Consider the following 26,022-nt stretch of genomic DNA (forward strand, 5'->3'; position numbering starts at 1 on the left):
TGTCCTGTCTCTCTCATGAACCTTTAACATACAAACAAATCTTCTCCACCATCTCTTTATTCCCTTTCTTCCTCTCTCCTAACTTTTTCCTTTACTCTTTCTTCCTTTTTCTCCTCCCCCCCTTACCTTTCTCCATTACATACATAATTATCCTTTCCTCTCCTCTCTCGCTCGGCCATTTTTGCGACCTTACAATTCTCTGAGTCCCTTTCCCCTACCCTCTTTCCTCCTTCTTTTATCTCTCTCTCTTTCCTTCCATCTCTCTCTTCCTTTTTTCCTATCTATCTTTCTCCTGCTCGTATTTCATCCCCCCTCTACTATCTTCTTTACCTCTCTTTCTGTGTCCCCGTTCTCCTTTCTCCTTTTCCTTTTTCTTTTAACCTATCTCTTTCCTGGTTCCTTACCCATTCATATCTATCCACTCACATTCTTCCCTCTCTAACCTTTACATCCCTTTCTCTTTTCCTTTCCACCTTATCTCTATCCCGAATTAGCTACCTAATTCTCCTTTCCTCCCGTACTTAACTTCCATCTTTCCTATCCTTCTGCTCTTCTCCTGCCGCTTTCTTTCCTCTTCTATTTTCTCTCCTTTCACCTTCTTCTTTTCCCTTTACTCTTTTCCTCCTTAACTTCCTTCACTTTCTTACTACGTCTTATTTTTTACCTCCGCCTTTAGCGTATATCTATGTGCAAAACTTCCCTGTGCCGCCACGTGCGTGATAAAACTTTTTGCTCACGTGCTCCACTTGTTCACAATCCTTCTCTTTATTCCTAACGCCCTCTCTCGCTTTTTGCCACTATCACGCTTCCTTACCGATTGCTCACTTTCCTTTCTTTTCTCCCTTCTCCTACCTACACTCTCCGCCCTTTTACCTTTCTTCTTAATTCCTCTACTTTATATTCCTGCCTCTTTATTTCCCTGCATCCCTTTCCTTATCCTTCTCTTTCTCCTCTCCCCGTTTTTTCTTCTTTCTTTCTTTTTTCTCTCTTGGCTGTGTGTCTGCTCGTGCTGCCTGCCACGTGTCCGATTGTTTCACAGCTCTTTTCAGCCTCCAACTCTCTTTTCTTCTTTTTTTATCTCATATAATCTCTCCTTTCTCCTGTGTTCTCCTTTTCCTTTCTTTCCTCTCCTTCTCTTCTCTTTTCTCCTTTCTTTCTGCCTTCCTCTCTTTCCTTTGCCGTGTGTCTTTTTCATGTCACTTGCCACGTGTCGACTGTTCCACAGCATTTCCTCCTATCCTTCTGTCTAACCTCACTTCTTGTCCTCTTCCTCCCTATAGCTGCCTTTTTCCTCTTCCTTACATTTTCCTTTTTTTTCTCTTCCACCTGCCCCACATTATCCACCTTTCTTCTCACTTTATCTCCACTATCACTTTATATTTCTACAATTTTTCGAAACACACCGTTTAAATGTCCTCTCGTACGCCGCCATCTTCCTATTCTCTGATAATATACTTTATACAAAGTTACATATTTTTTATTAATATCTTTCACGATATTGAAAGAAAATGTTATGAGATACAAATCTCCCATCTTACAAAACGGTAGAAAACTTGCAGTACCTAGTAAATTAATATAAAATTTTGAAAAACAAAATTTTAGTTAAAAAAACTTAGCGCGCTGCTAAATAATATCTTAATGATAATGAAATTAAATTATTTGTTACTTTTTAATTTATTGCAGTTAAAATATATTTTGTAATTAAATTAAGTTATGTAACTTTAAGGTGCATTGTAATTTTGAAACTTAGCAGCGCGCCCAATTTTTTTAACTAAAATTTTATCTTTTTTAATTTTATATTAATTCACTATTATATTAATTTACTAGTTCATTATACAACTCTATATATGTTTGCAATTTTCTACTGGTACAAGTTTCTACTTTAACTTGGTGCAATTTTTTTTTTATATCATTACTTATGTAGTAAGATTCTATATAGATTTACAATGGATAATTTTTCATACAATTCTACATGGGTTTGCAATGGTTTATTCTGCATAGAATTCTACGTGGGTTAACAATGATTAATTTTTCATAGAATTCTACATAGGTTTGCAATGGATAATTTTTTGTTACTGGTACGCCGTTAACTGGACGCCTTTTTTTACCTTTTTTTAAAAGTAAGTTTTTAGAGATTATATCATTCATTTTAATCATATAAATATAATTATAAAATTAATGAAGTTACCAGTGATGAGTAAAACCATACAAATTTATTGAAATTTCGACCTAACTTGCCAGTTAGGTCGAAATTTTAATAAATTTATATAAATATAATTATTAATTTTATGGAAAAATAATAGGATGATTGCGTAACAAGAAAATAGGTATTATATAAAAAAATATTTTTATAATATAATTACATATATGTGCAGTATTGTTATATCACATATTTAGTATGTCACAAATATATTCTTTCATAAATATATATTTATATAATGATATTTGCAAATTTTTGATATTTGTTACTTTTATTATGTTACATCATCATTTCAGACTATTTCTTTCATAATAATTTTCTGCAAAGTTACTATCGTATTACATCTTTCATAAGTATATAAATTATTATTTTATTAGTAAAGATCACTTGTTTATTTTACATCAATAATTACGTACTTATAAAAAAAGAAATAGTGTAGCAAGAAAGTAATTATTATTATAAAAGAAATAGTTTAATAAAATGATAACGTAACAAGAAAATAGTTGCAAATATCAAAATATAAATATGCATTTAAATACTTACTAAATACATGTGATTTGCAGTACTATGTAATATGTGATATACTATATTTTTTCATATTAATGTAATCTATTTTCTTGTTACGCAATCATCCTATTATCTCTTTATAAGAATATAATTGTTAATTTTATGAGAAAGTAATAGGATGATTGCGTAACAAAAAAATAGACTATTATTATTATTATATAGAATGACCCGGAGGGGAAAGTACCTGCTAAGAGACCTCCCTACGGCACACAAATTCAGTCTATTGTACCTCCCCAGCATATCTATTCCTCAGTTGAGGCCACTACTTCTCCAGAAGAGAAAAAGGCTCTTAACCGAGAGATCCTTTATCTGCTGTGGCTCAAGAAAGGCAGAGCTCAGCAGACGTAGCCGTGTCCTGGCGTAAGCCGGACAGTCACCGAGTACATGAAAGCTCGTCTCCTCCGGTGCCTCGCAGCGCCTGCAGTTGGGCCTGTTACTGAGGCCCATCTTATGCAGATGATAATTAAGAGTGCCATGACCCGTGAGAATACGAGTTGCTATTCTGGCCTCCCGTCTGTTCAAATTTCTATTGCAGACAGCAAGATCCTCGTTGGGCGAATCTCCCATTAGAGCCCTGGACTGTCCGCATCCGGTCTTATTACTCCATAAAACAAGTTGTTAGTTCCGCAGCCAACTGGTAATCTGCCCCCTGCCTAGACAGCAGAAGACGCCCACCGCCGGCTCCGGGCCCAACATCCTTGTCTCCGAACCCTCTCTCGCGAGCTTGTCAGCAGCTTCATTGCCCTTAACTTCCGAGTGCCCTGGCACCCATACCAGAATCACCTTGTTGTCTACTGTCAGGCTTTCTAGAGCCTGTTTACAGTCCCTAACCAGCCTGAATGAGATTGTCGAAGAGCCTAGAGCTTTAAGGGCCGCCTAACTATCCGAACAGATGTTGATGCGTTTTCCCTTTTTTCCATCAGCGAGAAGAATCTGCGCACCCCACAGAATTGCAATCACTTCCGATTGGAAAACGGTTGCTTAACTGCCAATTGGGACCGATTCACTGATCCCTCTTCCTCGGCAGTAGATTCCTGCTCCGGTGCCCGAGCTTGTCTTAGAGCCATCCGTATACAGAATAAACCCACTACCCAGCAACGAGTCCCGCGATCTTTCTCATTTCTCCCTCCCCGGAAAGCGCACCTTATGCGTTTTTTCCAGAGAGCGCTGGGCAGTAGTCTTGTCTTGTCTCATCTCAAAGATCGGATGAGCGAGTATCCCCTCAAGGAGCTTGGTATGTCTGGATCCAGGCCTCCACCTTCCCTCACACCTCAGCCTGTAGGTAGCAGATGTCGCCTTAGCCAAGATCGTCAGGTGCAGAGGCCCAATCCCCAGCAGAAAACCTCTAACCGCCACGGGAGTGGTCCTTACAGCGCCCAGAGCCCTCCTAAGAATAAGGGCCCTGACCCGCTCCAAAAGCCCTCTCACTGTAGACAGCATCATTCTAGGTCGCCATACCACCGCAACATAAGTTAGCCTGGGCCGAAAAATGACAGAATAGATTCAATATACCATTCTTGGGCTGATCCCCTAAGTCTGACCAAAGGTCCTTCTGCACATCCAGAAATACGAGATAATGCTTTTGTATTAGTTCTCTAGGTGCTCCTTTCACGTCAGTTTCTTGTCCAGGGTGACTCTCAAATATTTCACGGACGCGGCTGGCTCCAACCTGACGTTATTCAAGACAAGCCCTGTTACAGAGCCTATCTTGTACCTGCGAGTAAATATAACAAGCTCAGTCTTCCGGGGGTTCACCGAGAGACCTGAGCCCTCGCACCACTTCTCCACAATTTCCAGGGCCGTTTGTGTGAGCTCTATGAGCGTATCCAAGAAAGGGCCTCGCACAAGGATTGCCAAATCATCAGCATATCCCTGTACGTAGAAGTCCTTGTTATTAAGGCTCCTAAGAAGCCCGTCGACCACCAGGCTTCAGAGAAGTGGGGACAGAACCCCATCTTGAGGACAGCCTCTGTCAATCCAGCCTTCCACACTGGTAGTGCTCAGTGTGATGACGACTTGTCGCCGAAGCATATTTCTGATTCAGCTAATTACTCTGTTCGGAACGCTTCTACTAGAAGCCTCCCTGCACACGACTTCATGCGCCACATTGTTAAAGGCGCCCTCTATGTCCAGGAAGGTCCCCACAGAGAAGCCCCCACCACGAAGCTGCCCTTCAATAAGAACCACCAACGAGTGGAGTGCCGTTTCTATCGAGAGACCTGCCCTGTACGCAAACTGATTTTCGTGCAACGGATACCGCTCTAGAGCGACACCCCTTACGTATACGTCGACTAGCTCTTCCAACATTTTCAGAAAAAAAGATGTTAAGCTAATCGGCTTAAAATCCTTGGCAGAGATGCAGCAGATCCTTCCAATCTTGGGAATAAATACCACTCTCGCCAGTCTCCAAGCCTTAGGCGTGTAGCCTAAAGCCAAACACGCCCTTAGCATGCGAGTGAGGGGACCAATACTCTGATCGAGCCCCTCCTGTAAGAGCGCAGGAAATATACCATCGGGTCTCGCTGCCTCGAATGGCTTGAAGGACCCAATAGTCCACCTGACTCTGTTAGGGCTGACGATACTCGCCGCTAGTGCCCAATCCTCACTCCGAGCTCTTGCTAAAGATTCCGGAGCATCAGATTCTAGTGTCTCTCCTTGAATCCTCCTGAAGCCAGGAAAATTGTCTTTTAGAAGATGAAGCAGGCAACGTTCTCCAGAGGCCAGGCTACCATACGGTAGCCGTACGGCTTCCAAATTAGAGTCCGGGTTTTTTGCCATGATTTTACACAGCCTGGAGGCCTGAAGAACCTTCTCTATGGACTCGCAGAACTTTCTCCAGCTATCCCTCTTGGCAGAGGCTATGGCTTCCTTATAGGTTTTCTGGGACCTCCGATAGAAATCTCAGTTGGCAGGGAGTCCCGTGCTCCTGGCTTTATTCCACGAGCGCCGAGCCTCCACTCTGAGCCCCTGCAGAGCCGGCCCCTACCAAGAGACCTTTCTGTTTGACCTCACTGCTTTCTCAGAGCAGTTCTTCTGATAGCTGCCGATTAGAGCCCCCTGTAGGTTCCACACAGAGCTCAATCTCTTCGCTAGTCCCATGTTTCTTAGGAAAGCTCCCTAGATTGACATCGAGGTCTCTTTGAAAAGAGATCCAGTTTGTCTTCCTCGGGTTCCTCCGCTTGACAGTCTACGGTTTCACGGTAGTGAGCCCGAAAACTATCTGTTTATGATCGGAAAAGGAGAGTTCGCTAGAGACCCTCTATACCGTGATAGCATTTACCAGATTCCTGGAACACAGGGTGAGGTCAAGAATCTCATCCCTGGTCGCCGTGTGGAATATTGGCTCGTTACCCCTATTGAGGATCTCCAGGTCAGTGGTCACCAGATATTCCAGTAACCTTCCTCCCCGCTCATTAATGTTGGTGCTCCCTCAGACTGTGTGATGCGCATTCGCATCGCACCCCACTATCAATGGGTGCCTCTTTCTCTGGCAGTAGCCCACCAGCTCCACTACCAGGACCGGAGGAGGTGAGTCTTCCTCATGCAGAAAATACGCAGAGCATACCACCATCCTCTTTCTCTCCCCGGTGTCCGCTCTAACGAGGTCTACCGTTACTGCCACAACATCCCTGGAACAAAACTCCGGTATTAGTTAGGCTTTCAAACCTTTGACCGCAATGGCAGCCCTTGGTCTGGGCTCTGTTGGAGTCCTAAAGAGTCTGCCGCACGTCGCGATTCCTCTAATGCACTCTTTATAGACCTATGGTTCCTGTATTAGGCAGATATCTGTGTGCATCACAACTAAGCTCTTGGTCAGAACAGCCGAGGCGCCCTTACTGTGGTGCAAGTTAATCTAGGTGAAGCCCATGACCACCATGCCCACTTTATGGAGGACACGGCTCAGGTTAGGCCTCTCCCTGGCCCGTCCCCTTCTTGCCACGCAGCCCGCGCAGTTCAACAACAACCTGCTCGAGCCCGTAGCTAAGTCGGTAGCCCAGATTCCTCAATTTGAGGACGCTGGACTCCGGTAACCCGAGAATAAGGTTCCTCCTCATAGGGGAAGCCCTTATATTCTCCGCGAACACATGCCAAGCCCCCGTAGCAATGCCCGGGTTCTGCCTCTTCAGCAGTCCCAAGACCTCCGTCGCAGGTACCGGTGGACCCGGCACCCACACAGAAGCCATGTGCCGCTTTTGAAGCGTCTCCAGGCCCACCAACGTGAGCTTGGCGCCTTCCGAGATGTGCCCGACTTGCTCAGAGAGCCAGTTGAGCGCCATCTCATTCTCCCCTCTAATAGTCACGGCTCCTCCCCTCAGGGTAGCCGGAGCCGTGATCTAGATAGAGGACCTTGCGGATCCCTGCCATCTCTTTTACAATCGCCCCCCCCTCTCAGCAAGGTCAACTGCTCCGAAGTTATCACCCTGTCAGAGTATCCCTCCGTCACAATCGCCCTTGTCAAGGGGTTGGCGACCGCCGCATAGATCCCAGTTTCCTAAACCCTAGGCCTTTTATTGACTTTACCCACCGAGGGGGGAGTATCAACGGAGCCCGGCCGGCATCTTTTGCCGGTGTGCCCCTTCTCTCTCTCTTTCGGCGTCACCTGAGCCACAGAAAGTCCAGGAGCCGATCTGGTTAAGGCCTTCTCCCTTTCCCTCTTGGCCCTCTTTTTCTCGGCTTCCACTTCGGTTCCTTTTTTGAGAGCCCAAAGCTTCGCCTACCCCAGAGCCATTCCTTCCCGGGCCCTGAAGAGCCTGTTCCGGAGTCGGCTCCGGTCCTCCCGAGGATGAGGGTCCTTGCGAATCCTCATCTTTGTCACCCTCCAAAATGGTATTTGTTTCTATTTCCATTTTTCTTCCCACGAGACGCGGGGAAAGGAAGGTCGACCCGAGCAGAGCCCCGCCTTGCCCGGGCAAGGTTAGATACTTTGGGGTTTCGCCCGGTACCCCAGAGGCATCGTTCGAGACACTTGCACCCCCAGTGCCACGCAGCCATCACTACGATAGCTCACAGCTTGGCTTGGGGAATTGGTCAGCAGCGGCGGCCTTCTTAGCCCACTGTTTGGGGTTTTACGTCCGCGGGGCCGGTTATAGCTTATACTATCCCAGTCCTGCCTCAATGAGCCGACATGCCGGACGCCAGAGGGACCAGGACGTCCTCCTATCCGCCATCCGGAGATGTTTCTGTATGGGCGCTCAACCCACGGGAAGAAAAAATAGATATTATTATATGAAAAAATATTTTCATAATAATATAATCACTTATATGTGGAGTATTGCATATCACATATTTAGTATATCACAAACATATTCTTTCATAAATATGTATTTATATAATATTTGCAACTTTTTGATATTTGTTGCTTTTATTATGTTACGTTATCATTTTATACTGTTTCTTTTATAATAATTTTCTGCAACACTACTATTGTACTACATCTTTTATAAGTATATAAATAATTATTATTGATAAAGATCGCTTCCTTATTTTACATCAATAATTATCTACTTATAAAAAAAGAAATAGTAGGATGATAGTGTAGTAAGAAAGTAGTTATTATTATGAAAGAAATAGTATAATAAAATGGTAACATAATTAGAAAGTAGTTGCAAATATCAGTATATAAATATGCATTCAAGAAAGAAACAGATAGATAAAAGAATCTACATTTTGCAATATATACTTATTTACTAAATACATGTCATATGCAATACCATATAATATATGTGATATACTATATTTTTTTTATAATAATATAATAATCTATTGTGCAACCGGCGCGCGAAAAGTCGCCCTTTACGCACATGATGGGATTTTAGAAAGGGCTCCCTTTCCACGCACCGGTCACACAAAATATCGTAGCCAACATGTGCGGGTCATAAATCGGCCGATCGTGCGGATTGTCACACTTGGCTCATCTCGTGCGCCAAACTTCCGCACTCTCGGCCAATTTATGATCCCCCGCACTTGTTAGCTAATATACTATTTTCTTGATACGCAATCATTCTGCGTTACAAGAAAATAGATATTATTATATGAAAAATTTAGTATATTATTAAAAAAAAGGCACGTACCTGTTATGTGTGTACATGTCAAGAGATCAATCTGTATACATACATACATATCTAGTATTTTAATTATTTTATATATTATAATATAACCCCGTCAATATGTATGTATACGAATATCAAACAAAGATAGAATGATACTTTTAGCACTGTAAGCGCATTTAGGACCGCAGCTCTAACCAACATAACCTCACACTGTCAATATTATTAACACATCGTATGTAATAATCACGAAACACTACTATAGCACACCCTTGTATCAAAAGTTGGAACTGTACAAGAATTGCGCATGCGCATTGGTGACTTGCGTGAACGATGACGACGTGGACGTTTCTTAAATAAAAATTTTCACTTTGAGACTTTGCATTAAAATATTTTCACTTACAAAGCACATAGAGCAGAAATAAAGACACTTTTATTATATAATTTGAACCCAATCTATCCATTAAGTCTAGTATAAACTCGATTGCTTCAGCCGTTATTGAGCATTCAAAATTTATAATAGACTCAAGCATCCGCTTTGCGTAAAGATACACGATGTGCCTCACTTTTTTTATTCGGCTATGCCGCAAACTGGGCGCAAGACACTACCGTGTACAAACAGCTAATAAGTTTTTTGTATGGTTTGGTTTCAATAATGCACTTGCTTGACTCAATAGTAAACGTTTGAACTTTGATTGGCGTCTTGGATCCTTTATAGTCTTCCATGTTGAATCATTTGAGAAGTTTCTTTAAATATATTGACTTAATATTATACCTTCTTTTGATATATTGATTTTTATTTTGAAATAATAGTAGTTTTCTAGATCCTTTATATAGAATTCTTTTTCTGATGATCTTTTGATGGTCTAAAAATCTTTTTATTAGTGTCAATAAAATGCCATCAACATACAATCAATAAATCTTATAATTTTATCCCTTCTTAACATATAAACACTTGTTATATTTTGATTGTTTGAGTTCAGTTGTGTCGAATCGTAGATTTTAAGCATGAAATGCTTGTTTTAAATTGTAAAGTGTTTTATTAAACTTACAAACAAGATTTGTATTGCTAAAAAAATACTTGAAGTTTATTTATAAAAATTTCCTCTTGCAAATCTCCATGCAAAAAGGCACTTTTGACATTGATTTAGCATGTGCACTTCATAGTTAATAACCGACAATAGTGCTTGCACAATAGTCAAGCGGGCGACAGACGTGTAGACTTTATCGTAATCAAATCTCTTTTTTTTTGTGAACAATCTTTTATTACTGATCTCTTTGTATTGACTTATATATTGTTGTGTCCCCGTGCATGTCGAATGCTGGATATATATTTTCCTGGTGGGAAGTTCGGCATGATAGAAGATTGTCTCTGAGCGCGTCTCTAAGAAGTTATTGGAAAACAAGCAGCACGCGATTGTTTTAAATGACGAGAAAGATTTGGAACCGACTTTGAATTGTGCGGACGTATTCGATTCACGATCAACGAATATCATTTTATTAGGTTATATTGTATTTCTGTATATTACTTTCTTATTAAAGTTCTTTCGGAAACTATGAAAGCGTCGTTATTTCGCGGCGCGAGTGTGAGTGTGTGCGAGAAACACGGTCCACTGTGAGATATAGCAAAGTCCGCGGACGCAACAGCATTTTCGTAGTTGTCCTTTTTAATTTTAAAGATCCATTTATTATTAATTACTATTTTTTTCAGGAGATGGTTTAGTTAATGTCCAAGATTTATTATTTGCTTTTAACAAGTTTAATTTTTCTTCGATTGCTCAGTCTCATTCTTATTTGTCGTCTCTCCTTTTTATATGTTCATAAGTTTTAGGAACATATTTAATACAAGTTTTTATACATGCAGAGTCAGAATGCTACATATTTTTTCAAATACATTGATATGGTTTTGATTAGCTTCGTTGCTCTAGATTTTCTATTTCATTTTTATTGTCTCATTCTTCAGTATTGTCAAGTTTCTGAATCAATAGATTATTTATCAATACTTTAATTATTCAAGATTTTCTTGATCCATACTTTCCGAATCATTACTTTATTCATTGTCATTAATAATTGTATTTGTATCACAGCTAGTATTAATAATTCCATTTGTGAATGGATGTATTTATTTTCATCAAAAATAACATCTCTCATATAAATTATCTTCTATAATAATCTTATATAATAAATCTTGGACTTTAACTAAACCATCTCCTGGAAAAATAGTAATTAACAATAAATAGATCTTTAAAATTAAAAAGGACAACTACGAAAATGCTGTTGCGTCCGCGAGCCGACCTTGCTATATCTCACAATTTTCTTTATTTTTAAAAAATAATGACAAAAAAACGTACACACAAGAAAAATTACTTCTCATGCACAAAAACACAATTAAATTCTGCAATCAAAACCCTAACATTTTATTTACTAGAGCAGATAAAGGCAGTATTACAGTCGCATTAGATAAAGAATTCTATATAAAAAAAGTTGAGAGTCTTTTAAAAGACGATTCTACGTATACCATAGTTAAAAATAACCCATCAACAAAAATAGAAAAAGAACTTAATAATTTAAAAAGAAATGGTTGAAAAAAGATATCATCAATAAGAAGGAATATTATTATTTATTTTCTAGCGATTCCCTTCTCCCCAAAGCCTACGGGCTTCCCAAGATCCATAAGGAAAATATTCCTTTCAGATTAATAGTCTCCTCAATAAATATTTTTTTATATAACATTGCTTTCTTTTTTCATAAAATTTTAAAAGATAGCCTTCCTAGAGCTAACAGTTTTGTGAATAACAGTTTTGATTTATGCAGCATTCTATCAGGAACAACACTAAAATATTCCGACACAATAATTTCATTAGATGTTGTTTCATTATTTACTAATGTTTCCGTAGATCTTGCATTAAATGGTATCAATAGTAGATAGCATTTTATAAAGTCACACACAAAGATTCCCAAAAATGACTTCATAAATATGATAAAATTTATATTAACTTCTACATTTTTTACTTTCAATAACATAACTTATAAACAAATTTATGGGACTCTTATGGGCTCCCCACTTTCTCCGATCATTGCCGATATAGTCATGCAAGACTTGGAAACATTGGTAATTAGTAATTTGAATTGCGAACTGACTTTTTATTTCCGTTATGTAGATGATATTATTTTATGCATTTTCGTTGACAATATTACATATGTTTTGAACGAATTCAACAATTATAACGATAGACTAAAATTTACATTAGAAAAAGAGGATAATCGGTGTATAAGCTTTTTAGACATAATGATCAAAGTAATAGATAACAAAATTTATTTAGATTGGTATCACAAAAAGACATTCTCAGGTAGATTACTCTCATTTTTTTCAAATCATCCGATTTGTCATAAAATAGGAACAATTTATAGCTTGGTATAGATAGAGCTATATTGCTATCACATTCTCAATTTCACAAAAAAAATATAGAGAAAGCTATTAATATTTTGCTATCCAACAGTTATCCTCTTGACTTAATTTTCATAGAAATAAAACGCAGATTGAAACATCTTTCAACAAAGAAATTTAACAAGTCTAACAACAACAATATAATAGATATTAATAACACAAATACAAACATTAAATATTTTGTCATACCATATATAGAATCAATTTCTGATAAAGTCGTTTCAGCAATAAGAAGACCTGACGTAGTGGTGGGATATCGTTGCATTAAAAAATTGAATGACTTCATAAGGGTTCAAAAAGACAGAAACAATTGTCCCACAAATTTTAATGTTATTGTATTTATAGATTGAACTGCAATGATTGTGACGCCACATATGTCGGACAGACAAAAAAACAGTTAGGAACGAGACTTAAAGAACATAAAATTAATATAAAATTAGATTTTTATTTAATTCTGCTAAGCATTCGGTTGTGTCACGGAACACATCCTAAATGAACAGCATACATTTGACTGGGATAACACTAAGATTATGGATCATGAAAAGAATTACCATAAAAAGCTAATATCTGAAATGATCTACATTAAAGAACAGAAAAATGGAATTAATTTAAACAGAGATTTAAACCGAATTGCTAGACAGTAGCTATTTTGACATACTTGAAAAATTAGCTGAATCATAGTTTAGAAAAAACATTGGTAATAAATAAATACATCACACTTTCTACCTTGACATTTGTTATTTAGACTTCGCAACACACACTTGAAATGTCGAGAAGAACTTGTTAAAACGATAATGTAAGTTGAAAGATTTTTTAATTTTATCTGATATTAATTTAATTCGCGTAAAATATCCACAGCATGAATAAATGTCGCAAAACTTGGAATCTCAGACCAATCGTCTTACTCATCCATTGGTCATCAGCGAAGAATCGTTAACTTTGTATTTTAATATTTAACTTTGTATTTTAATATTTGATTTTTATGTATTGAAGAAGACTGTAGTGCAGTCGAAACGTTTACGCTGTATATTGTTTCTCTAACAGAATGAGAATTTAATTATTTAATTATTAATAAATCTTTAGATCTTATTTATTTTTGCTCGTTTAGTTGGCCTACAATATTTACCTTTTTTTTAATTTTGTTAAATTATCTTCTTATTTTCCAGCATCCACATATAATAGCCGTTTACAGTATCTAAGTGTAACAGTTTCGTTTTTGATTCAAATTTTGGCACGTATGAATTGTTTAGATATGTCTAACAATAATTAAGCATCCAAACTCTTTTAAGTTTAAATTCTGTCGTTTTTTAAACCATAATTTCGCTATTAAAACTGTTTTGTTTTATAAAGATTTGAATTCTGAGATGATTAACGTATAACGTGTCTTTTCGATGATTGTTCCATCGTATTATCCGCTCGACAACGCTGTTTTGCTGTAGCGTATAAAGCTTGTAGAGTTAATGTTTTCTGGCTGCAATAGCAATGACGGGATGCCGGATGTCTGTTTTATCGATCGGATGATTATAGATCTTTCTGCACCGAAAACTTTTTATTAGTTTAATAAAATAATAAATGCTTTTCCACAATTAAAGTATGTACAGAAATAAAGTGGGAACCTACCGATTTTATGTTAAAAACAAGAAAAAATTTAATAATTAAAATTTTTTTATCGATTTCTGTCGTCACATTTCAGGTCAAAAAAATATAAAAGTTCTGCTGTTTGTACATACAAAATAAGATAGATTCCGACTAGAAATTGAATGAAGAAGTATTAGTAAACTTTTAGATATAAGTTTAGAAGCCTAATAAATAAGAAAACAATACAGAAAATTTTCACGCATATGTGTTGTATACGTGCATATGTTTAGATGTGTATGGTGCTAACCTATCGGAGTTCAGTCGTCACTCCGGATGTATTCCTTGTGCTTTGAATGCAACTAATGTTGTATCTGTTTTCGCATTTTTCAATTATTTGTGAAAATTTTAATTGATTAATTTTAATTCATGAATCTTTTGTAAAGAGACTTTGTTATTTACTAAATGCTGCAAAGCACTAGAGTCCAAATACCAATTTATACCATCACGCCGTTTGTTTCCATCAAGGATAAAAAATATTTTTTCCGTACGTTTCTTAAATATATTAGCTTGTCGTAAGTTTTGATTTTTTTTCTGCGTTTAGGTTTCTTACATTCCGAAAATGCCCTAAAAGTCTTGCATTTCGAATGAAAATACCTTAAAAGCCCACAATTTTGACATATGTACGAACTTTTAAGCCACGTTTAGACATGTGTCATATCATGATTGATTCTTATCATGATATGCTAGTTATGATGAGAGAGAGATACGCCAAAATCTGCTTTTAAAAATAAAATTTAAATTAGTGTATGTTGAAGCACATAATTAGCACTAAATTATAGTATAAGTATTTTTTTAAATTGGCGTTCTAATTTTTGTAAAAGTAAGCATAAAATTAATTTTTCGTTAAACGGCTCAAGCAATAAAATCAAAATTAGAACAATAAATTAGCACATAAAGAGCACTAAATCTTTTGTACATCTCATGTCATTATGCCCTTGTTGATATGTTAGCTTTATAGACATCAGTTGCGATGCTGAACTCTTATCCATTAAATTCTTTAGTGTCCCTATCATCTATTCGGCTTGGCCATTTGATTGTAGATGTCCCGGTGGACTACAAAGATATAGAATTTTTAATTTAGAACACAGTTGTGCGAATTTTTTTGTGGGGAATTGAGTACGTTATCCGAGACTAATACTTTTGGTGGTCTATAGCGACTGAAGAGTCTGCGTAGATATTAACACGTTGCCGATGTTATCATAGAAAATCATCCTGAATTCACGAATTTTAAGTAACTATAAACAATGATGAATGTCCATTTAGGAGTCTTGAAACGGACCAGCAAAATCAATGTGAATGCAAGATCATGGTTTTATGGATCAGGTTACGAATTTAATTTACGAATAGTTGACTGCATTAGCTGCCATGATCACAATGATTGCATTTTTTTACGTACTCCTCTATGCCGTCATGCATTACAGGCCAATAAAAGTAACAAGTGCGTCGTATCATTTGTCGAATGCCTGAATATGTAGTTGCTTCGAGATTATAAGGCGTAAGCGTGTTGGAATTGTTTCTCAAAATTAAAGTGTGGTCAGCAATAGTCAAGTACTCATAACGACGATTTAAGTCATCCATTTTGTAAGCGGTCTATGACTTCTGCGAAAATTCCATCGCTAAATATTGCACGTTGGAGTTCTTGTTGTGCTGTGGGAATTGTATACTGATTTGTCAATGACCTGTTTAAGCTTTGTTTCCATTTTTTATAGTATACCATAGCTACTATTTCTTAGAAGTCTGGATCTGTTACATTTTGACAGGTTTTTTGTACTAGTCTTGACAGTACATCGGTTTGTACAAATTTCTCAACGTTGACATATTATATTTCAAAGCCGTAACGGATCAAGCAAAGTGTCTATTGTTTCAGACAATTTGTTGTGTGTTTATTAATCCTTTGTGTTCAATGTCTTGAGTAATGCTAGAAGTGGGTGATGGTCCGTTTGTGATGGTCCACATAAAATGGCGGTCGTATACGAATTTTTGAAAATATTCGATTGCAGTCATTAGCGCTAGAGCTTCTTTTTCAATTTACCTGTAATTTTGTTGAGCCTTTGTCAAAACCTTTAAAAACTGCTTTTACTTGACTATTGGATGCACGTTACAGCAAAACACCACCGATGCCAATCGAACATATTGCAACAGTTAAGGTTTGCTTGGGATTGTAGTGAGTCAATAAAAGTCATCCAGTGAGAGTGCGCTTAATGTCCTTAAACGCTTTCTTTATCTTCAATGTCCAAACAAATAAAATCTTTCTTGAATCATGCTTCGAACAATGTCTTGAGCCAATAAAGGTTTGATACAAATTTTCTATAGTAATTTGCTAAGCCCAAAAATGAGCGAACTTCTTTTGTATTGTTAGGAACCTTTATTGTTTGAATGGATTTGAAACATGTGCTGGATCTAACTCCCATAATACCATTGAAATAAAAAATCCAAAGCATTTGATTACTGGATTGTAAAACACATTTCTTCATTTGTAGTCAAAATTCCTATTTTTTTAGACCGGTTAAAAAAACGGGGTGTAAATATGCGCTGTATTCTTCATGTCCATAACCCTATACTAGTAACTAAACTTTAATTCTTTTATTTACATAGTTATTAATAATATGATCCGGAAAACAATTATTAATTAAAATGTTCTTTACAATCTCAATATTCGTATTATGAAATTGTTCGTTAGAAAGTAAAATTGCATGGTCTACTAAATTGTAAATCGTATTAAAAAGTTGAATAGGCTGATAAAACGAGGTAAAGATTTAATAACTAATGATATTAAAACGAATGTAGTATACAAGATTAATTGTGAAAATTGTAATGCATCATACATTGGACAAACAAAAAGACATTTATGCACTAGAGTGAAGGAACATGCCAGCAATATTAAATTACATGAGTCTAATCATTCGGTTTTGAGCAAACACAGATGTGATTTTGGGCATAACTTTCATTGGAAATCACCGACAATTTTACATAACGAAAAACATGTAAGAAAGAGAGAGATTGCTGAAATGTTCTTCATAAAGAAGCATGACAATACAGTTAACCTACAGAAAGATACCGAGAATTTGACAAACATTTACGACAAAATAATAAAGATTGTTTAGTGGCGCGTTTCAAATTTAGTCGTTGACGAAACATCATAATGATGGGACGTGCTCCTCTTTTAACTTTTAACTTTTAACATCATAACGATGGGACGTGTTCCTCTTTTAACTTTTAACTTTCGATTTTAAATAACACCAGTGTGATGTTACGTTAACCTCGGTTTAATTGATGGGTATGTTTATAAAATTTATATTTATATTATTAATTTAACACTTAAATGAGTTTTCGTATGTTAAAAACTATTGTGTAATGTGTATGTGTTGTAGAAATTTCACTTGAAAAGGACCACAACCAAATGGTCGAAACGTCGTGAAATAATCAAATAAAATTTGCTAGTTACGTCGAAGTTAAGTTTTTTAAGCTTATTTTCACCACTAGCGACCAATATTAATTTTGATTAATATTAATTTTAATTGATCGTAAATAATTTCAATTTTTAATTCTAGTTTTGAGACTTTCGCGGCCATTGGAATCATCAATGCAAAAGGTTTTCGGATAGATGCCGCGTGGTTGAACAGCGTAATGCTGACGTTTCGTAAACGTTGCAGTTTGCATCTTCAGGGCTGAGAGCTCCGATATTGAGCTTTCTTGGGTTGTGGTCCTTATATTTATTATGGGAGGTTTTTCATCTACGGAAAAGAATCCTGTTATGACGCCGTCTAGTGGTGTGAGTGTATATTAAGGATAATGTGCCAATTAAGGTTTGTTTGATAACCTTTGTCGCGGTTGAGGGATGTCGGGATGTTTCAGAATTTCTAGAGCTTCACGATGTTTTCTGGCGAAATAACTTTGCGAGGAAGCTAGTCTGGTTGCTTTGTCGTATTGTACCGAGTGTCTCGTCTTCATCCAATGTTCTACCAAGGCTTATTGACTAAGATGGCAGTACCTGGCACTCCATTGGTATTTCTTAATTCGTGTACTGATCTTTCTCCCAGTTTCTCCTATGTACATTTTTCCACAGGAGCAAGGAATTCTGTATACACCTGGTGTTTCTAAGTGTGGTCTCCGGTCCTTGGGATTAGGAAGTGATTGCGCAATCTTATTTTGAGGTTTGGAAATTACTTTGATATTGTGTTTACCCAGAATCTTGCTAATGCGTTTTGTTGTACCCTAAAGATATGAAAGGCTCGTCCATTTTTTATCTTCTTTTTCTTCTTTTTTTTCACTTAATGTATTCATATTTGTAGAACTGGAGATTTTATTTTTTAGCCTTCCAGTTGTTTGATGGATGTCTTTGGTGTTGTACCTATTCTTGGTCAAGACTTGGTTGATATGTTCTAATTTTTCATTCAGGGAAGTTGGTTCAGCAATTGTTAAGGCTCTGCATATTAATAAACTGATGACAGAATTTTTCTGAGTCGGGTAATCATGAGAAGTGGCATGGAGGTAACGATCCGTATGTGTCGATTTTCGATAAACCCGATGACCTAAGGTGCCGTCTTCGTTCTTTTTAACTAACACGTCTAGAAAGGGAAGCTGATTATTCTGTTCTATTTCCATTGTGAACTGAATACTGCGGTGCTGGGAATTTAGAAAGTCGAGAAATTGAGGAAGCGTTTCTCTGCCATGACTCCAGATGACAAAGGTGTCATCAACATATCGAAACCATGTAGAGCGTTTGAGAGGTGCGTTTTTCAGGACTTTATTCTCAAAATGTTTCATGTAAATGTTATCAATGATAGATGAAATGAGGAATCCCATTGCTGCTCCGGAGGTTTGTTCATAGAACTCTCTTTGAAATTGGAAATAGGTTGAGGTTAGGCAATGTATTAATGGAAAAAAATTTGAGTCAATATTTTCAGATTTTTTAATAATATCTAGAGTGTCTTGTACTGGAACATTTGTAAACAAAGATACTACATCAGAACTGACAAAAATGTCATTAGTTTTTGTTTTGAGTTTGGTAATCCTGCTCACAAAGTCTGTTGAATTTTTAATGTGAAAATTATTGAGTCCTGTATGGGTTTGGAGAGGTTTGACAAGAAACTGAGCTAATTGATAAATGGGTTTTCCGATTTTGCTAACAGTAGGGCGTAATGAAACTGAATCTTTATGGATTTTTGAGAGACCATAAAGTCTGGGAGCTGAAGAGTCTTAGGGGGTTAGCTTTTTAGTTGTTTGGGGAGGAAGACCTGCATTCTCGACAAGCGAAGAAGTTTTTTTCTCTATGCTGGAGGTCGGATTGCGTTTAAGTTTTTTATAGACATTGTGATCTGAGAGCATGGCCTTGATTTTGTTGCAGTATTCATCTTTGTCCATAAGTACCGTAGTATTTTCCTTATCTGCCGGTAGACAATAATCTTACTGTTCTATTTGAGACTACGGAGTACTAGTCGTTCTTCCCTGCTTATATTTTGACTCGGAAGTTTGACTTTGTAAAGAACATTAGTATTTTGATTTCTAATATTGTTGCTTGTTTTAGCGGGAAGGTGGAAGATAGCTGTTTCAACTTGGCTGATAATTTCTTCCGTAGGAATATTAGTGGGGGTAATGGAAAAATTATGGCCTTTGGCATGGATAGAGATTTCAAAAGAAGAAAGAGCTTAACTGCTAAGATTTTTTACTGTATGTGTGAGTACTGGAGTTAAGATTTCTGGTTTGATTTTATTATATTTGTTTTTCTGTATTCGTGTTCTGGCTTCAGCCGAACGAGTAGCTTATTCATATGTTACTCTATCTAGGATTTGCCACAGTTCGTGATCTAATGAACTGGAGAGGAGAAGGTATAAATTAAGAAGTTTTAGAAAAATTTCAGCTAAACCTTTTTTGGTTGCTGAAATTCTTTCTTTTGACTAACCTCAACGACGCTTGTCGGAAAATGGTTTTGGCTTGTTTAGAAGGAGGTAAGGAGTTCTTTATTTGGAACATTTTGAGAATAAAGTCCTGAAAAACTCACCTCTCAAACCCTCTACATGGTTTCGATATGTTGATGACATCTTTGTCATCTGGAGTCATGGCAGAGAAACGCTCTCTCAATTTCTCGATTTTCTTAATTCCCAGCACCGCAGTTGCATTCAGTTCACAATGGAAATAGAACAGAATAATCAGCTTCCCTTTCTAGACGTGTTAGTTAAAAAGAACAAAGACGGCACCTTAGGTCATCGGGTTTATCGAAAATCAACACATACGGATCGTTACCTCCATGCCACCTCTCATCATCACTTGACTCAGAAGAATTCTGTTATCAGTTCATTAATATGCAGAGCCTTAACAATTTCTGAATTAACTTTCCTTAATGAAGAATTAGAACATCTCAATCAAGTTTTAACCAAGAATAGATACAACAACAAAGACATTTATCAAACAACTGAAAGGCTGAAAAATAAAATCTCCAGTTCTACAAATATGAGTACATCAAGTGAAAAAGAAGAAGATCAAAAATGGACGATCCTTCCGTATCTTCAGGGTACAACAGAATGCATTAGCAGGATTCTGGGTAAACACAATATCAAAGTAATTTCTAAAAATAAGATTGCGCAACCACTTCCTAATCCCAAGGACCGGAGACCACACTTAGAAACACTAGGTGTATACAGGATTCCTTGCTCCTGCAAAAAAGTGTACATAGGAGAAACTGGGAAAAAGATCAGTACATGAATTAAGAAACACCAACGGAGTCGCAGGTACTGCCGTTTTAGTCAATCAGCCTCGGCAGAACATTGGATGAAGACGGGACACTCGGTACAATACGACAAAGCAACCAGACTAGCCTCGCAAAGTTATTTTGCCAGGAAACATCATAAAGCCCTAGAAATTTTGAAACATACTGACAACCTCAACCGCGACAAAGGTTATCAAACAAACCCTATTTGGCACACTGTCTTTAATATACACTCACACCACTAGGCGGCGTCATAACGGAATACCTTTCAGTAGATAAAAAATCTTTCACAATATAAGGATCACAACCCAAGAAGGCTCAGTGTCGTAGCTCTCAGCCCTGAAGATGCAAACTGCAACATTGACGAAATGTCGGCATTATGCTGTTCAACCACGCGGCATCCATCCGGAAACCTTTTGCATTGATGATATCATACTTATATTATTATTAATACTGAGAGCCGATAAAAATATTTCTTATGTGATTTTATTCACGCATGGGCCTAATCATGGCGCTATTTACTAACATCTATTAAAAGGCAAATGAAAAATATAGGATCAAAAGGATTTTTTCGCGTTATCACTTTTAATTTTTTGTTACTAATTAATACACTAATTAATTTTTTGAACACTACTGTGATCAGACATAATGGTAGATTGTTAATTGATTGATTTATGAAACCCACTTGCTCGGGTAGATATATTAATTATTATTCTAATCATCCTTTTAAATACAAAAAGAATACCATTTTTAGTCTTGTTGATCATGCAATTTTATTATCGGACGACTGTTTTCATCAAAAGAACATCTCTAAAGTAAAATCGATATTGACAAATAATTGTTTTCCGTCGGATATTATTAATAAGTTTGTAAATAATAGATTAAATTGCTTAAGACACGAAATAATGACGATCGCAATGTGGATAACGATAATTCAGTTAGTAAAAAATTTGACCGTATTATACAATTACCGTATGTCAAAGAACTTAGTGAGGATGTTTCGAGATTATTATGATTTACTGGCATGCAAAGCGTTTACTGTATACCGAAAAAGTTAAATACATTAATTAGACGCGTCAAAGATCCTTTACCTTCAGAAGAAAAAACAGAAGTAGTATATAAAATTAATTGCGCAAATTGTTCCACATCATATATTGGTCAAACTAAACGACGATTAGGCACACGTATAAAAGAACATTTTAATAATTTTAAAGTACGCAATAGTAATTACTCAGTCATAAATAATCATAAATTGGATAATGGTCATGATTTTGATTGGTCTGCTCTAGAAATTTTACATCATGAGAAATACGTAAGTAAACGAAAAATCGCGGAGATGTTTTTTATCAAAAAATTTGACAACACAATTACAAAAAGACACGGATAATCTAAATAATGTTTACGAGAAACTAATAAAGGTCGTTTAGTTTGATAAAAATAGTGAATATATAAGGAGCTCGAAATCGACACGATAACATAGTTATTTCGTTTTATACTATTATGTTATTATATGATGTCATATTCTAAGATCGAATTTTTGTTTTTTAAAAAAAGTTGTGATTTACTTTGATTTAAGAACATAGGTATGTTTGCGTATTAACGTGTGAAAATTTCTATATATTTTATTATTTTTATATTTATTTTTCTAATAATTGTTAATATTATATTATAGCATTTGATAAGGGCCGAAAATCACGGCCAAAACGTGAAAATTTAATAAAATTACTTATTTGCCAGAGTTGATCGATTGAATTATATTATTATCATTTCTTAATATTAATAAGGCAAATAAAATGAGCAAAAAAACCTTGTTTTTGGAAAAATTTAATTTTTAAATCTAATTACAAAAACTTAAATTTCTTAAACGTTTCGAACTCTACTTATTGTTAGTCTTCTTCAGTACGCAAAAAATGTTCTAATAAAAAGTCAGTATACAATTGTCAAAATAAAGCACATAGTTATGTCAAAATAAAAGGCGCAATACATTAACTATACAATAAAATTATTAAATAAAATTTAATACAAAAAAACCCAATTAGAAGCAAAACACCGTATTAAAGTAAGTTATCAGGCTATTTCAATTTATTCCAGTTTTGAGACTTTGACGACTTGACACACTGCTCTTAATATACACTCGCCATTATGACGCCTCCTAGTGGTGTACTAGGCGGCGTCATAACGGAATACTTTTCCGTAGATGAAAAACCTGCCCCAATATATATAAGGACCACAACCCAAGAAGGCTCAGTATCGGAGCTTAAACATTTGCTCAAACAGATACGTAACTCATCGTTAGTCGGCGAAAGACTATCAGTTTGGTAATGACCGTGTCCATCATTTCCAAGTTAGTTAATAGTTGTGTTATTATAAACTATATTCCAAAAAGTTATATTATAAAATAAAAATAACATTATATATATGTAAGAATTAAAAAATTAAATAAGGATTACTTATGATTGTTCCGAATAAATTAAATGTGAAAATGCTTCTAATTGTTATTGAATTTAGTACTTGACTGATGTCATGTCAATTAGAAAAGTTGAATATATAGGTGACAAAGCGCAAACATAAACATTTTAATAAATTTTAAAATTCGCTACTTCTTCTAGAATGTCAAAGTAAGCGTTGTCAAGCAATTCGGTGTCTGTATTATTATTTATACTATGTTTTTGTTCCTTTATGTGTATCATCTCCGAGATAAGTCTTTTATGTAATTCGACTCAATATCAAGTATTTTAACGTTATCCCGATCAAAAACATGTTTTTTTATTTACAATATGTTCTGAGATCACCAAATGTTAGAAGAATTAAATTTTATGTTATTAATATGCTCTTTTAATCTAGTACGTAATTGTCTTTTGGTTTACCCTACATACAAAATCTCACAGCCTTAACGTCGAAAAATAGTGTGAGTGTATGGATGAATGTATGTGTGTTTCACGGGTAATACTACATTAGTACGGAGGTCATCAATCGGGATTGATGGGGAGAGAGAGAGAGAGAGAGAGAGAGAGAGTTATTGTTAAAAGATAGTTAAGCGTCCCGATTGGTTAATACAATATTTTTATCAATAATAATAATAATAAATTAGGGTCATGGGATTAAAAGCTTAAAAGTATTATCTGCTATATTATTGTTGATTAATATAACTATAATTAATAAACAATCTTAAGAATGTATAATTCAGTTCTCCAAAATAAATGCAACATATATATTTGTATGTATATCGGCTGTAGAGCCTACCGCGATGTTTTTTGCGTTAACAAAAATTAATTTTTCGTTAATTAGGAACAGTATCCTTGGTTTGGATCTCTAATTCCTAGGTATTAAAATGCCGATTTTTTATAACGTGAGTACAATTGTTCTAAACTAGTACTAATTATTAAGTCTTAATTATTTATTCATCGGGTGAGAACGAGAATTATAATTTTTCCTAATAATCCGTGTTTGTTAAAATACGTGTGCTCTGAGATGTGAAGTCTATGAAATACAATAATTATGTCAAAACCTTTATATGATGTCAATGGTCTACTAATATTTTAACAATACTGAACCTCTATCTCTTACTTGTGCCTTCCCAATCAAATGTGTTTATTTCTACTATATGTTCCGAGATTACCGAATGTTTTACCGAATCCAATTTAATATTGTTAATATGTTCTTTTATTCTTATCCGTAATTGTCTTTTCGTCTATTCCACGTAAGACGCGTTGCAATCATTACAATTTATTTTGTAGATGACATTCAAGTTAGATGAAATATTATTTTTATCTTTTTGTACTTTTATGCTTTTATCTAATTTATTTAAACAACGGTATCCAATTGTTAGATTCGTTTTTTTTAACTGTGGAAACTATCATTTCAAAGATATTTTTAACGTATGGGATAACAAAACTAATGATTGGTTAGGGTTTTTGTTTAGAGCCCTAGGCTTCGACCAATGGAGAATTTGTTCTTATCAAGGAGGTTGATATATTTGTTACCTTCTCGAGTTATGACTTAAACAGATATCGCGTACGTTGATCTGTCAAGCGAGGATTGTTTAGAGTTAGCTTTTGAAAATTTTTATTGATTTTCAAGTGGTTTGTTGAAAAGAACAGTTGATTATAGTTTTATATTTATCTAGGCGTAAAGCTTGTTTTGCTTCGTCTGTCACATCATGGCTTATCTGCGGGTCTGCGATATTTTGAATAACACCTTACGTTCCCCGAAAGAAAGAATCGTGAAGTATGCAGGACGTAATGCTAGAGTAAATCTTGTATAGAGAGCTGTCAATTACTTTATCTTTTAAGGCATCGCGAGTTATAGTTTATAATTTATAGATTGGTCTGTTTGGCTCTCGCGGTTTGTATATATCTTTTATTTTTGACGATTTAGCTCTCTCGGATTATGTTTACTTTGCTTGTCAGATCGTACGCTTATGTGAGTTTTCTATACGCCTGCGATATTTCAGATATCGCATTGCGTTCTCCGAAAGAAAAGAATCGTAGAGACCGCAGGATGTAACAATTCTAAATCTATAATAAATATATTACTTATTCTGGCAATTAATCGATTTATGACATTCAGAATTGCATAATATAATTAAATTTTCCTTACATTCTTGTATCCTTGAGAAAAGTGTATTTATAATTGTCAAATGTATTGTGCAATTCTAAATGTTATAAATCGACTGATTGCCAGAATGAGTAATATACTTATTACAGATTTAGGATTTTAGGATATTTTGATAATTATTGCTTCCTTTTGTTATATTCCATATAGTATGTCGTTTGAAATCTTTTATAATATTCTGTACATGTGTCAACAAAGTTTCTTATAACGTGTCTAATTTGAAAATATTTTTTTAAAATGACAAGGTGATCAAAATTCTGTTTTTTCTCAGGTGATTGCTGCGAAACAAGATAATTTTATTTTATACTAATTATTAAAAAAATATTAAAATATTTATGTATATTTAGAAAAAAAGTGTATTTTGTTTTTAATAAATTTTGTCATTTTGTGTTGATATATATTTAAAAGTATATTTTGAACTTTAAGAAAAATAACTACAAAAGTAAAGTAAATTACAAGCTATCCCTGGTAGAAATTTATTGCAGTTTTTGATTGATTATTGAGCAATTATGCTGACTTTTTTCTAATAATTGAACAGCAAAACTGTTTAGTATCCCAATCAAGATGTAACGCTTTTCGTGCAGTTACTATATAGAAAAAATGTACAAGATCTGAATTTAGTTATTTCGCAGTAAATGAGCAATAAATAGAGAAGAATCTGTACAATTTAAATGACATAATAAATAAAAAATATATTTTTAAATTTAATATCTTAATAAAAATCTATACATACCATATATATATATATATATATATATATATATATATATATAAATTTAAAGTATAAGACACAGGCAATAAG

The 26,022-nt window shown here is 35.5% G+C and overlaps 1 protein-coding gene across 3 annotated transcripts in view; it reads left to right on the top strand.

The window, feature by feature from the left end:
- LOC114932143 (2-oxoadipate dehydrogenase complex component E1) overlaps positions 1-26,022 on the top strand; it is a 152,198-nt gene that overhangs the window by 69,416 nt on the left and 56,760 nt on the right. Inside the window, exon 7 of one of the 3 annotated variants that reach the window (XM_085488267.1) lies at positions 22,804-22,951. The exons of the other annotated variants lie outside the window; for them this stretch is intronic. Within the exon in view, the coding sequence (XP_085344393.1) occupies positions 22,804-22,807 (4 nt within the window). The 3' untranslated portion in view covers positions 22,808-22,951. Of the gene's footprint in view, positions 1-22,803; positions 22,952-26,022 lie in introns of those variants that run through there. 3 annotated transcript variants of the gene reach the window in all.

The sequence above is a fragment of the Nylanderia fulva genome, unplaced genomic scaffold (assembly GCF_048542155.1).
Source record: "Nylanderia fulva isolate GAGA-0341 unplaced genomic scaffold, ASM4854215v1 Scaffold67, whole genome shotgun sequence".
Classification (NCBI taxonomy): Eukaryota; Metazoa; Arthropoda; class Insecta; order Hymenoptera; family Formicidae; genus Nylanderia; species Nylanderia fulva.